The sequence below is a fragment of the Thalassophryne amazonica genome, chromosome 10, assembly GCF_902500255.1.
Source record: "Thalassophryne amazonica chromosome 10, fThaAma1.1, whole genome shotgun sequence".
Taxonomy (NCBI): Eukaryota; Metazoa; Chordata; class Actinopteri; order Batrachoidiformes; family Batrachoididae; genus Thalassophryne; species Thalassophryne amazonica.
The window spans coordinates 25,254,859-25,269,852 of NC_047112.1; the positions used below are offsets into that span (position 1 = coordinate 25,254,859).

Consider the following 14,994-nt stretch of genomic DNA (forward strand, 5'->3'; position numbering starts at 1 on the left):
TAAATAACCCAGACTGCTCGTTAACGGGCCTACAGTCAATCAGATCAGTCTCGATGTGGATTTGATATCGTCCCAGCAGAGAGATGCTCGGGTGGTAGCAAGTGCATGTGTGTGTGTTTGTGTGCATGACAGATTGAGACAAAAGCAAGTTTGAAAAAAATGTTTCTTGGTGACCTGCAGACAAACTAGGGTTGAAGAATTTCCATTACACGCAAAATAGACAAAACATATGGCCTGTACAGCTGTGTGTGTGCGTGCATGTGTGCGTGAGGGAGTGAGAGAAAAGCCTGGATTTCCATTCTGGTGCATAATGACAGTGGGCATTATATGTAAGAAACTGATGTAAATTCAAAAAGATTCCTCAGTCGAAGTCTGAGCAATTCCTCTGATTTGCCCCTTTTACAAACTTCACTGTTGCTGCATATGTTTCTGATTGGCAGCATATTGTTCTTATATTAGCACATGTATTATCTTCTGCATATGGACAGCATTAAAGCATCAAGTGGTGAATTATTCAGATCCTTTACTTGCACAAAAGGAGAAATACCACAAAGAAAAAACACTCATAATTTGACCTAAAGCATGAGCCAAATGCACTTAATATAACAAAAGCAAAAGCATCTGTTATGCACAGCTGGCTGCTTTCAAGAGTATATTACACACAATATGCATAATATGTTAATGCATTATTATTGTTGGAGCCTCAATCAATCAGCAGTATTTTAATTTTTTTGCACATATGATGCGGAGCTACTTGCGATTGTTTTTGTTATTTAACTTTGCTAGAAAATGACACAGAAACCAGTTGCCTTAAATTAGTTCACTTTTTTCAAGAGGTGAAATTTGATTTAACATAGAACTATATGTCTACTACATCCAGTTAAAACTCTATGTTAATATAACGTGAGTCGTTTAGTTTCGCCATCTGTAAAAACTTAAGTACCTTAAGACAGCAGGTTTTCATGTGAAATTCAGGACACGAGTGCTTCGTATTTTATGAACTGATCATATTCAATACTGTGCCAAATTCTTCAACACCCTAACGTTTATGTACAGGTATGTTTTGCCCTTATTGACATGTCAGTAAAAACACCCATTGTGAAATTTACAAACATTTTAAAAAACAAAAATGCTCCAAATTATTTTGCATATTTTTTTTAAAGAAAATCATATATTATAGAATGTAGAGCAACTGCCATTTTTTGTCTTTCATTCTTTGTTGTAGAGTTACAATTGATACACAATTGCACATAAACAGCAAACAGGACATAATAATCCAAAAACAAGAAATCCATCAACAAGAAATCCATCAACAAGATGGCGATGGTCTAGTGGTTAAGCGTTGGGCTTGAGACCAGAGGATCCTTGGTTCAAATCCCAGCCTGACCAGAAAATCACTAAGGGCCCTTGGGCAAGGTCCTTAGTCCCCTAGTTGCACCCGGTGTGTAACGAGCTCCTTGCATGGCAGCAGCCTGACATATGGGTGAATGTAAAGCATTATTGTAAAGCGCTTTGAGCTTCTGATGCAGCTGGAAAAGTGCTATATAAATGTAATCCATTTATAAGATGATTGTAAAACTATTTTAAAGTTTTAGTTGAATTTTTAATGCTTTGCATTCTTTATCAATTGTATGATATTTACAAGCTCTGCATTATTTTGCAATGTCTTTTTATTAACATTTTTCTCATGCTTAATTCTTTTGCACAATGCTTTACATTGCATGCACAGACTTAATACTCAAGCATCTTAAAGCTACAGTGTGTATGATTTTGTGTCATCTCGTGGTGAGGCTGCAGACTGCATTATACCATCGATGGTAATCGATTTTGTTTCCCTTCATGTTTTCACTTCTTTGGAATAAAAAGGGATTCAAGCTCCCTTACCTTCTCTTGTGATAAACACTATGTATGATCCTACATTTTACTAAAATGAGGGTTCCCAAACTTGTTAGCCTGCACTAACAAACAGTAGACCGTGTATAGGGGAGCCACCACTGCTTCCTCTTCTTATTTCTCCACAAAATGTGAAAAGCAGAGTAAGTAAAGCCGAACTGGACTACTGTATCAACATGGTGTTACAATATGGTGGCCTCCATGAGGGGGCGCACTCCCATGTAGATATGAAGGACTCATTTTAAGCTTATGAAAATACATCAAAATGTCTTTACAGGTAATTACACACTAATGAACAGCTGGTTATGAATCTATATTCCATTTTTTTTCCACATAAACACCCCTAAATCCTACACACTGTAGCTTTAGCTATAGCTTTCAGATTAATGTAGTGGAAAACAAAATTCAATAAATTTATCAAGCTATAACAATGTGGATGCATAAAATGGCATGAAATTGAAATACAGTATTGTAAAGTACAAGTATCTCACTTTTACTCCAGTGTGTGACTCATTTACTTCACACACGTGTTATTCTGGCATACAGCTGATATGATGCTGCTGTGAGCGTCTAAATGCAGCTAATGCTAAGAAACGCTCCTTATATAGGCCTCATTTAAATTCCAGGCCTCCCTGTGAAGCAGAACAGAAGACGTGACTACAGATAAATGGCTCCGCCCGACTCGCTGTGGATTGGTCGTTATTACTAATGCATCATTTCAGGAAGAGTCCAGACGTAGCAGTTCGCAGGATGATTTGCGTCAGCTGCTACATTCAAGATTTACAAATATCAGCTGCATGGAGTGCTTCATTCAAGAATGTCTGATCACTCATAAAATTATCAACCTATAGTCTGGCCGTGCATCCAGTTGACTCCAAACCTCCAACCTGATTCATCCATTCACTCAACACTTTAATTAAGTCAACACTACCAGTTTTAAGTGCAGCAGCAATAACCTCCATCTCCTCAATAACTGAAGTGTGTCTGCAGAAGACTCTTGACATATGTTTTTGTAATTCTGGGATTAGCTTTCACATCAGAATCCTTGATGCCAGTCTTTGGGCTCAGTCGTGACAATCAACAGCACACGGTCTGAAGTGCATAGTGCGTTTGGTGTGTGTGTCCAGTTCCACTTTACTATTTACACAGTGTGTACACTCTAGACAAAAAGTATGATGCAGGGGGGGCTTAGTTTTTCTGTCAGTGCCTTTAAAGTTGTGTGTGCTTGACATTGACACACTGATGTTTAGAAGGTGGTCTCAGAAGAGAGACGTTTTCTGGTGAGGGGAGAGGATCTGCATGCAAAATATCAAAGCACACAGCAAAGTTAGTAAAGTAAGTTCATTCAGCTTTTCCATTTTTATCCCCCGCTGGCCAAAAGTCCGAAGGGGGATTATGTCGTTGAACTTTTAGGAGGAGTTTCTTGAAACTTGGTACAAGTCCTTGTTATAGTTTGGTAAAACACGTGTTTTCATATCGTTCCAGTTGGGCACACTTTACCAGAGTGATGGCCCTTGATTAACAAAGCTACTCTGTCAGTTTCATGAGTGGGTGCCTGCATTCTGAAATCAACTTCCGTCACACCTTTAGTGGGAATTTCATATAACTTTGTACAAATCCTTGTTATAGGTTGATAATACCCATATTGTTATATTGTACAAGATTGACATATTTTGGCAGAGTTATGGCCCTTGATTTACAAACCAAAAAACTCCCAGTTTCCTGATTTGGTGCCTGCATTGTGAAATCAACTTCTCTCACATTTTTAGTAGGAATTTCATGTAACTAGGTACAAATCCTTGAGATGTTATCAGAATGTAGCAAGCACTTGTACCAGAGCAGCATTTGCCAGTGGGGGATATTGTGCTCTCAGAGCACTCTTGTTCCACTTGGGGTCGCCACAGCTGAGCTGATATAGATGTGTATGTTGATTTGGCACAAGTTTTAAACTGGATTACCTTCCTGACGCAACTCCACATCACACTGAGAATGGGTAGAGGGGGTATTGAACCAGGAACCTTTCACTCTGGAAACAAGTGCAGTAACTGCTTGAGTGGCTCACTGTGGGTTGGCCCTGCTGTGAGGGAGGAAAATTCAATGGACACAGAATGAAATGAATAATAACTAAATAAAGAAATACCCTGCATCAGCATGAGTGTACCTGCGACCCCTGTCAATGACAGGAAAAGGCACAATCGAGCGTTGCACCTGTTGAATCATTCGAACCGTTATTTCAATTTATCTCTTGAAGTTCAGTCAATTTCAATTTTTAAAGTTAAAAACAAAGTTGTTTTTTTTATTACATTGCATCATTTACAGGAAAAGCAGTTATTCCTCAAAGCTCCCTGAGGTGAAGCAGCTGAGTGCCTCGTTCGTGAAACACCTCCTCCATCTCCGTCCACATGATCTCCTCCATATGTCATCAGGCGCACGTTATAAATGATCAACTGATTGATGAGGTAAGTGCCTCTGATTTAAGCTCGGGTTCATATAAGTGCAGCTGCATTTAAACTGTGAAATTCTGACGTTTCCACTTTAAATTTTTCCCTCAGATTTCATTAAATAAAAGAGCACGATACAGCTGAAGAGCAAAGTGGAAGGATAAAGTTGAAAACGAGCTGAGCCCAGTTCATGGCATGTGTTTAAAAATAGGTTCAGTCGGTACACAGGCTGCAGTAACGGTTGCGTCAAAGCTTTATTATCTGAGCGCTCTGTCTGCTATGATTATGGGGATTTTGCTGCTGCTGACTTTATTCTGTTGCCTCATGAGTATATTACATCATATCACACCTATAATCAGAACCAAATCCACCCTTTGAGTGGTTTTGCTGCCTTATTCAAGAAGCACACTGTATTTCTAAATTTCAAGAAACACCATTTCTAAATTCCTTATTTTTTTCAAGCTTTTCTTTTTTGAGCGTGAGCAAAAGCAGCACGCTGATGATTGATTAGATATCCTGATGTCCCAACACTCTTCACAAATCAGCACATCATACCCTCCCTCACACTGACCTTATGCTTTATTACTGTGATAATTGATACATTCTCATTAACGACCTAGACCTGCAATGGCTGCCATGCCATCAATACACTCCTAGATTCTTTGACTTAACTCCTTAACCAAGTATTCCAAAGCCACAGATCAATCTCCATGGAGAAGTCAAACTTAGCTAAGCAACACCTGAATGAGCCAATTAGTGTTTGGCGGAGCAGCCAAGGGGAATGAGAAATGTGCAAGTTAGGGGATTCCTGAGCACTATGGTTGGGAGATACTGGTCTAAAGCACGTTGCACAAATGCATCTGAGGTGTGCCCAGCACCACTTCACTATTTACACGGCATGTAATCTAAGTACAACCTAAGACGCAAGATGCAAAGGAGTTGTATTTAGTCTCTTAATTAATCAGGGGTGTGTTTTGTGCATATCTTGAATTAAACAAATCAGATTGTCATCTATCATTGCCTTAAAGAGCCGAGTGTGTGGAACTCAGGGGAGGTTTTTTGGCCAGCAACTGTGTATGAGCTGATCATTTATGAGTGCAGCCACAAATGCTCCCTGGGGTGAAGCAGTGAAGTGCTATAGTTTCCTTTTAGTGTTCATTGCATTTTGTTTTCAGTTCAGTTGAATTCTAGTTTGATGTGCTAATGTGCATCCCTGTGTATAGAAGCAGAGGGCATGTGAGCTCTGGACTTGCCAAAGTAAGGCATATCTGAATATTGCACTGTAACTCTGCCCTCGACATTACATCAGGTATTTTGTCATCTCTAGCATAACAGCATTCTGCTGCACCACAACTAAAAAGCACCAAAACTGTGTCTGACCACACCTTATTTTACGACCAACACGCCCATGGGTGGACATATGAGCACATGTATAATCATAACTTACACAGTGGGGGCACTGGGCATGAAAATGACAATTGTGTCAGTTGGAAATTTGCAATGACGCTTACGTTGTGAACTGCTTTGTGCCGGGTGTAAGATCGCGCCTTACATGCCAAAGCACTCCAACAATGTTATTTCAACAGACGGTAATCGCATGTCTGTGTGAGTGTAAGACTGCAGCTTCATATTTATTACTGGCTGCAGGTGTTTTCAGCAGAGTTTTATTTCTAACAATGGTCCTTTTATGTTTCATATAGAGTGAGTAAAACCACAATTTGTGATGATGGTGTGTGCACTTACTGTTGTGATGTATGTCTCAGTCATAGACATGCTGTTATAATCGTGATTCATTACTTGGCATCAGTATTTGCAAACAGCGGGTGCATGTGGTGGACAGGTTTACAGTCACAGTAAAATCTCTCAGGTGCAGCTCTCGATCAGGTGCACGTGCTTTATAGCTGTAAGCATGTCCAATCCTTTAGGCAATGTACAAACACGACACTCTGCACATTTTAAATTTATATAGTATTGTACTACGTACTTGCATTTCTACTTCACGCATTTCTTGGAAAATCAAAGCTAAAGAAAACATAACAATTCAGTATTTTGCAGTGTTAAAATATAATGGGATCTGTTCAAGTCACTGACTACGTTTACATGCGGCCAATAACCTTTTCATAACCGGAATAGTAGCAATAACCCGGTTGCGCACGGCCATGTAAACACTAGCAAAAACCAGAATATGCTCATATTCTGGTTTTTAAAAACCCGAATAAGACCCCTGGGTTACTCCTTTTCTAACCCAAATATCAGGTCATATAAACGCGCATCGGGATATCCCCATAGAAAGGAACATTATTTTGTGTTCTGCGCATGTCCTATCCGCAAGGAATGTTGGTCTTTTGAGTATGGCAACTACTTGTATGCAGTGCGCGCAACTCACTGGACACCACAGAAGCAGATGTAAACAGCGCATTGTGTTCTGTGTCCTTATTGGGCGGGCCGGTCGCGGCACCGGTCGGCATCACCGCGATTGCTCTCACTGCCTCCGATGTGCTTACTGAGTCTGCGGGCTCGGTAAACGCGGCAGCGGGCCACACACACTGCCCCCCTCCCTGTTGTGCAGAGCTGCGCCAACTCTGGCAACAGGTCCAGAGACTACGCTCGCTGTTTTGATGCAGAGCGCGCTGCTAGATTTGTTGCGGAAAAATCCACAGCACCGCAGGGTCTCGGTATACCGCAGCCGCAGAGCTCCGTGGCCATGACTTGGATTCTTTGCGGGTCCCGCATCTGTACCCCCGGAGGCAGTGCGCGAAGGGAGCGGACCTGGCGCCACAAGGGGGTGACGCCCCCTCACATCATCAATCCCGCCCCCATGGATGTGAGAGTTATCAAAAAAATAAAAATAAAAAAGAAAGAAAAAGAAATACTGGAAAATATAGCAAAATATTAGTTATTCAATATTATTATCACTTTACCGGGGCGTTGCTAGGCCGGTATCGTAGATTTACGTCGACGGTACCTGGCTATACCCACCCGCTATGCGTAAACAAATGACGTCATAGCGCGCAGCCCAAGAACTGTCCGCAGAGGAAAAGATGAAAATGCGAGAAGTGTGTTTTGGTCCCAATATGGATATTCCGGATGATTTTCTCATGGATAGTACGACAATGAACAGCTGCTAAAGCAGCCAGCTTGATGAGGACGCACTGGCTAAACTGGAGAGCAGCGCGCCAGCTAGCCGACACGACAAAAGTTAAGTGAGCCAACTTTTTATGTACGCGTTACGTGTTGTGTATCTCAGTAAAAAGTGATAATAATGCAAATAACATGCTGTTGTCGTGCGGTATGCATTTTGTTAGTCCCTCCGTTCACGGCCAGTCACCCGCAATGACAGATATTAAAATTATGTATTGTTGTAAATATATCTACATGAAAGGTTTATCTTTGACCCGTTGTGTGACTGTCATGCCCAATTGCGCTGTGTTTGCGCTTGTGATGGAGGGCTGTATGTGGGGTTAATCTACTGTCTCGTGTCGTTTCTCAGACCAGTTGCTGGTTTGGTTTTGTGGTATGCAGGAGATCAATTGACCGAGGGTCTATATGTTACAGTAATAATTAAAAAATACTGTCATCACTCTTTACTCTTACTCAGTCAGTCTCTTACAACGGTGTAGCCTAAATACACGAGCTTTCCAGGAGTGCACCCAATTCATTACGCATGCTCAGAGGCACGTCCCCTCCGGTGCTCACTTTTTTTTGGGGGGGGGGGGGGGGGGGTGTATAAAGTGTGTAGTGAGGGGTTTTACAGCCTTAAAACATCTATGATAATTGTAAAAACTAATGCTGACTACTTCGCAGATTTCGCCTATTACGGGTTATTTTTAGAACTTTAACTCCCGCGATAAACGAGGGACCACTGTACTTCATTAGTATCGTGAAAGACATGAATATAATGTCTTTTATTGACAGTAGAAAGTACCGAGATAGCGACATTTACAAGAAGGTGGCCGAAAAGTTACGCGAAGCAGGATTTGCACGAACGCCAGACTAAATCAAGCACCCGTGGAAGACGTGCGTCGCTGTTTAGATGGGGATATTCCAAATGATACCAATGACCATGTATACAGGAGTAACTCTGTCTGCTTAAGCATGTAAACGGGTTATTCCTAATGATTCAGAAACCGGAATATTGACCTTAACCCGAATATTAACGGCATGTAAATGTAGCCACTGTTTCATTATGTGTCTGAGCATCGCTAAACACAGAGCAGGTTTGTGATTTCAGCGATCCCATTTACGTGCTGCAACAATCTCTTTGCAGTGTTAAACATTTGACATGAGGTTCAGTTTTCCAAGAAATACAACTGCTGATGAATTGCAGCTGGTCTGCTCTGTGTAAGCCTGATCCCGTCAGATCTCAGAAGCTAAGCAGTGTGGGATCCTGCTAGTGCTTGGATGGGAGACCTCTTGGGAACACCAGCGGCTGTGTGTGTGTGTGTGTTTCTCCAGGTAAAACTGGAGTTGCGTCAGGAAGGGACAACAACAACAACAACAACTGCTGATGAATTATGGCACCTTGAACACAGCACTGTACCAAAGTGAGGGGTGACTGTGTGCATCCAAATGTAGAGAAAGTTTTCTTACCCCCTGAGTCACTCTGCTGCCGACATCCTTTCTGCCCTGTTCCGATGTGCGTGAGTGTGGACGTCGTACGTGCATGTGGTTGTGCACGTGTGTGAGTTTACGTAGTGAATGCAGTTGTTTGTGCGCTGTGTGTGAATTTCGGGGGCTCAAGCTCAATCTGTAGTTGTGGACTGGCAGGTCGCCTTCCCTGGGGGGCTCCCAGCGTAACAAGACCGCCACGGTGACCCCGTTTACTGACCTATGGACAGGAACCAAGGAGCATTAAGGCACCGTCACAAACAAATTAATTATCATCAAACTAGAGATGTGACATTTACCATTTATATCAGATTGAGATGTGATAGTTTTAGCAGAAGCAAAGATGGTTGCGCGAGTTAGTGCCGTCAAGAAGGTTATGTTTCGCCATCTCTTTGTCAGTTTGTTAGTGAGTCAACAGCAAATCTTCAATGAAATTTGGTAGAGGTGTGCAACACCACCAAGGAAGAGTGGATTCAATTTTGGTGTAGATCTTGCCTTTGATCAAAGAGCAGGTAGTAAAACAACTGAGCATTTTTATTTTTTTATTGGAAACTGCTGTATTTGTGTCCAAGAAAGGTTGAGGCACCCCCCCCCCCCCCCACCCACCACCACCACCACCACCCGCACGCCAGTACAAACGAAGTGAGCAGACAAAACCTTGCAATTCCCTGTGACCTTTGGCGACCCCATGGTTGAGAACCAGGCCAATCATAGAAGTAACAAAGTACTATAACTAGCATCATGGGTTAACTAATCGGATGCAGGTAACTGACAAAAATAAGTGGTAAACTTAAGCGTAACTGTCCCTGAGTAAAGGTAACATTAACCGAGAAATTGTAACTGCTTAATCTGAGAGAAACAGGCAACAACTAGATATCTGCAACTTAAAACATTCCTTTGATCTGGTCTGTCCTTTTGTCCTTATTGATTCAAATTAATCAATGAGGATAAAAGGACAGACCAGATCAAAGGACTGGTCTGGTCTGTCCTTTTATCCTTATTAATTCATCTGAATCATGACTTTGTTAACCCTGAAATGAGGTTCAACAGAACCAAACTAAACTTTATCTGAAATGAAGGAATCAGAATCGAGGAGCAAGAATCAAAGAAAAGGTCAAAGGCATGATCTGCCCCTTGATCTGGGTTACGAGATCAGAGCAAAACAGAGAGATAGAAATAATAACACATTGTCAACAAAAACATGAACCACCTTGTTGAGCTTCGAAGAGCAAAGATAAGAGATCAGGATAAAAATGAATCATCAGGATCAAAGCTCAATGATCAGAGATGATTATCGTGATCAAAGCTCTCAATGATCAGGATCAAGGGGAAATAAAAAATAAATTAGATTAGAAATTGAGCTCAAAGACCAGGAACAAAATTATAGCTCAGCAATCAGAATCTAAGTACGTCAGAGCAAATATTAAAGGAATATCTCTCACAATGAACAGAAAGGGATAGAAGGAAATTGTCAATGGAGATGAAAACAGAAGACAGTGGGAGGTATGTGTGGTCTGATTTTTCATCTGATTTCATGGCTGGATTCTAAACACACACGTTAAGTCAGGACCACTGTATTTACTGTGTAAACTCAACTGTTCTATACAATCTATAAAACACAATGCAAATCCCAAACTACTATTAAATGCTCAAATGAAATCTTCCTTATGATGTCAGACACTGGCTGAACTTTTGCATAACAGTGAAAACAGGGAAGGCACAGAATTCATTTACATTCAAACACATTATTTGACAAGCATCAAATATCATTTGTATGAAGCCGCAAATCAGGTCAATCAATGAGTATTCATTAAGCATCCACAAGGGACTGCATGATCACAGGTCATGACTGATTGCCCACAGTGGTCAGAGAAAGTCAGACTGTCAGACTTACCATTCTGAAAATTGGGACCCTGGTAGTGAACCCATCCAGTCAAGAGTCTGGTTGCTGACTCTGATATTTACTGGCACTTCTGGAGGTGCGGGGTCTGCAGAAAAGGATCAATGAACAAGCATGCAACCAATGAGAGATGGGTCAAAAATAATGTGAAGAATAATGGGAAATGTTCAGCGACTCAAAGAAGTCACTAATTATGTAAGTGGAATGAATCCAATGCAAGCTGTGGCATTCATGGGAGCCTGGCGGAGCTTTGATACACTAGTGGTCCTAGGTTTTCAGAACTGGAGGAAAATGGATTAGTATAAGAAAATTTGACTCTTCTTGAGTACGGTAAGTCTAAGAAATCACACTTGAGAACTTGGAGGAGCTATGTGGTGCCACTGCTGGTCATAATGTTATACCCCTATTCCACAGAGTTCCTTCCCGTTTTGTCCCAAATAGCAAATCGGGCGCGCTTTGAAGCATCACAGTAACTCCTTGATCCATCTTTGTCAGTCTTGAACAGACTTGGTATACGCAGTAGTTACAGCCATCATCTTCACCAGTTTTGAAATTTGGGTGAAATTTTCGAGAGATTCAAAAATTTCATCCCGATTCGCCAAATTGGCACCATTAAGCCGTCGCTTATGGGTGTTCGTAGTCTTATCACCTTCAGTCATGTTCACACATCTTTAAAGAAGGTTGTCCTAGTGAGTACAGCTTGAAACTTGTTTGATTCTGTTCCACTGGGGTAAAAATCTGAAGCAGCATTTGTTGCGGTTCTGGCTAAGAATGCAGCCGGGAGCAGATTTATTTTCATTTTCGAGTGGGTTGCGAAGTATGCACTTTATAAACCAGCCAGTTACCAGGTCTGCAGTTTATAAGCCAGTCTGATAGGAGGCATGCCTGAGTAAGCTGTTTCATCACATTTTTATGTTTTTTCTGGATTGTGGGGGATTGTAATAGAACAGTGTCCTGTGGAATAGGAGTGTTAGTGTTGCACAACTGCAGAGAAACTAGAAATACGCAATGCATAAGGAGAATAGCACAATGCCAGAGCAGTCAATGTGAAATTAAAGTGACTGACAAAAATACAGGAAGCAACATGATACCTAGTGAAAAAAAGATCCAAGAGATTGATTATCCCTAATGAGGGACTAATGCTGAAAGTATGGCAGTCAATGGAGGGTGCACATAGTGGTAGATGGCTCAGTATACCTTGATGAAGTGGATATGGTGGTTACCATCAAGGACCAAAGGTGGTTCTGTAGTGCTGAGGATGCATGGCACTAGCCCACTACCGACCTGATGGCATCCTATGTTTGTAAATCCAGGATTTGTTAATGGTATTATTTTTGTCATTTTGTTTTATTTGACTCATCCTTATGGCAGCATCACTGTAAAAGACATAGGCTCTTAATCCAAGATATCTTGCATCTCTAGCATTAAAATAAATTTTTGATCTTTGAGCTTGGCTTCAGCCTTGAAATATCGTAATCCTTTGTTGGTTTCTCCGAGGTATGTCTATGTCAAAATTTTAGGACACTAGGTTGGGGGGCCATCATACCTTGACTCCTAATGCAGCTACAGCCTCCAAAATCGCCAACAGGAAAACTGTGGATAATGTATTGAAAACAGGTTTTGGACTGCATTCCATTTTGGTACTGAGATTGATTCCTACAAAGGGTAGACTTTTCACCAGCTTGATTCTGTCGCCTAATAACTGGATGTTTAATGTGCTACAGTCAGGCAAAACAGAATCCATTCCCGAGGGAAAACACTGACTTCCTCTTGTTTTCATTCATGTCTACCCACTCTATTAGATTTACAGCATCAAAGGTGAGTGATACTGGAGAAGCCCGAAACCTCTATTTTCAGTAGCTACTGTACCACAACACAACCCAAGCACGACCACCACAACTCACTGTTTGCCTCCAAGATGAAATCCTGAGCTCAGTAGTCTTTCAACCCCACTTCTGTATCTCATTAGCGATTGAAACCCCAATTCTGCATTTGATTAGAACTACTAAATGCATCTGATTAGACCTACATCACCTATGGTAGGCCTCCCACAGGCCTCAGACTTGACTTGGCTGACCCACATGCAGAGATCAAAGTTAGGGCCACATATTAGATCTGGCTTGTTTGTGTGTGCATATGTGTTTATGGCGTTCTGGACTAGGTGAGGCGTCTATTGGGGCCAAAAATAATGGGCACACGTCTCATCAGAACCTATGGTCATGTTTTCTCAGGGATTTTTCACTTTTCATTCTCTCCCTAATCAGCTGCATTTCAGTTCATTGTTTCATAGCCAAGATGAAGACATCAAAATGAGTTTTGTAATCCAGACATTCCCATGTAATTACTGCTGGCAAACCCTGTGTAACCGTAAAGTCTGAATCCATAGGAAAGTACTCCGTGGTTAGTATCAGGTATGAGTGAGGGAAACTTGAACATACTGATATGCGCCAGCTTCTTGATTTCTAACCCTTGACCTCTAGCCCCTGACTAATCAGGCTAATGAACTGGAAACACAAGCCTGAGATTCTGGTCAGATGGTGTTTGGAATGTTTAAGTGTGTATTTTTAACCTTTAACCCTAGTAGTCACGATATATGACGTATATATTTGTACACTCATGCATGACACAGTGTCTTACGTAGGGGCTACACTCATCAGAAGTTATTCTTCTACTTCTGCAAGTGCAATTCAGACAGCTGTCATCCTTAGGCCAAAGCTGATTTGTGTTGGCACTTGAGATTAAAATGTGTCTTCTGTGACCAGATTGTCTTTCAAGATTCATTAAGCTACAACGGGCTCCATTTTCATGGTTACACAATGAACAGTACAAGAAGTGCGATGACAAGAAGACATTTTCCTTGCTATGGTATTTTCTAGGGTTGTCCTCAATGTCCTTATCATGAGTCAACTGACAAAGGAGCGTTCTGACCAAATTATTAATAACACACGTGTCTCTGATTTATCTAATTTTTCAGAACAGTTGCAACTATTTTCCAAGCAAAATAAGTACACATTTCACCATATGTAACATTCCTGTTTAAACTGTGGATAAAACAAAAGCCAACTACTTGCAGCATTCAGGTAACTTTTCATACTCAATCTGCCACCATGGTACATCACTGCCTTTCTCTTATTCTTGGTTACTGTGAGGTAATTCTAAGCAGGTGAGGCCTTTGGCCTCTTTTCTTCCACTGGCCAGTACTGATGAATTGATCCATACCATCACCTTTGCTGTTGTTAGTGATGTATGTCAGGCAGCCGAGACAAGGTGAGACGACAGCCATTTTCCACACTTTTACTGAGAAATTAAAATGTAAATAAAGTCATCCTCCAAGAATGTGATAACAACATGAATTTTGAAGATGGCGTTTATTGACAGCCCATATTTAGTACTTTTGCAAAATTAATTAATTAAATAAATCAGTGCATATCTGATTTCCAAAATTAAAAACAAGTGAATATCATTTGGTTCCAGCCTTGTCTTTTCAAACCACTACCTTGTTTCTGTGGCATTCTGCACCGTGCAGCACAAGATCAGTGAAAATTAAGCTTATGGGTGTTATTTCCTGCTATTCTTCAAAGAAAAAAGTTAACTGATGTCAGATAGCGTCTCCATTCTGAACAATTTTGATATGAAGGTGAGGACTGCATTTCTACAGCACTTTCCCTTCTGATGCAAATGGTCAAGGTGCTTTAGAATGATGCCTCACATATCGATGTCAGCGGACTGCCAAGGAAGGCACTCAGCTACTACTTGGGGATTAAGGAGCTTGTTCAAGGGCACCTTAATGATTTTTTTTGTCTGACGGATCCTCTTGTCACAAGACCATCTCTCTAACCTCTGGGCTATTACTTCCCCAATACAAACATCTCTTCAATTACAAACTGGTTATCAAATGTTAATGAACAGTTTCAGGACATCATGGCACAGCTTGCAATGTTTCTGAAATTCTGATGGAAGGATGAAGAATTCTACCATTACTATGCAATATGAAGACAGTGGTGGAAAGTACCACCTCAAACACCTCTTTATAATGTCTCATGGGCCTTCAACTGATAAAGAACCCATTTTCCACAGCTTGCTCCAACTTGGAGTCATTATTCACATTTAAGTATGTTTTAGCCAATCCTGGCAGGGGATTCATGTTGTGAG

The 14,994-nt window shown here is 41.2% G+C and overlaps 1 protein-coding gene across 3 annotated transcripts in view; it reads right to left on the minus strand.

Annotated features, from left to right (window-relative positions):
- Positions 1–14,994, minus strand: part of anos1b (anosmin 1b) — a 110,425-nt gene that overhangs the window by 30,028 nt on the left and 65,403 nt on the right. For all 3 annotated transcript variants that reach the window (XM_034179592.1, XM_034179591.1, XM_034179593.1), the window contains exons 7-8: positions 10,837–10,930; positions 8,925–9,162 (exon numbers count right to left, since the gene is read on the minus strand). In XM_034179592.1, the coding sequence (XP_034035483.1) occupies positions 8,925–9,162; positions 10,837–10,930 (332 nt within the window). The remainder of the gene's footprint in view (positions 1–8,924; positions 9,163–10,836; positions 10,931–14,994) is intronic.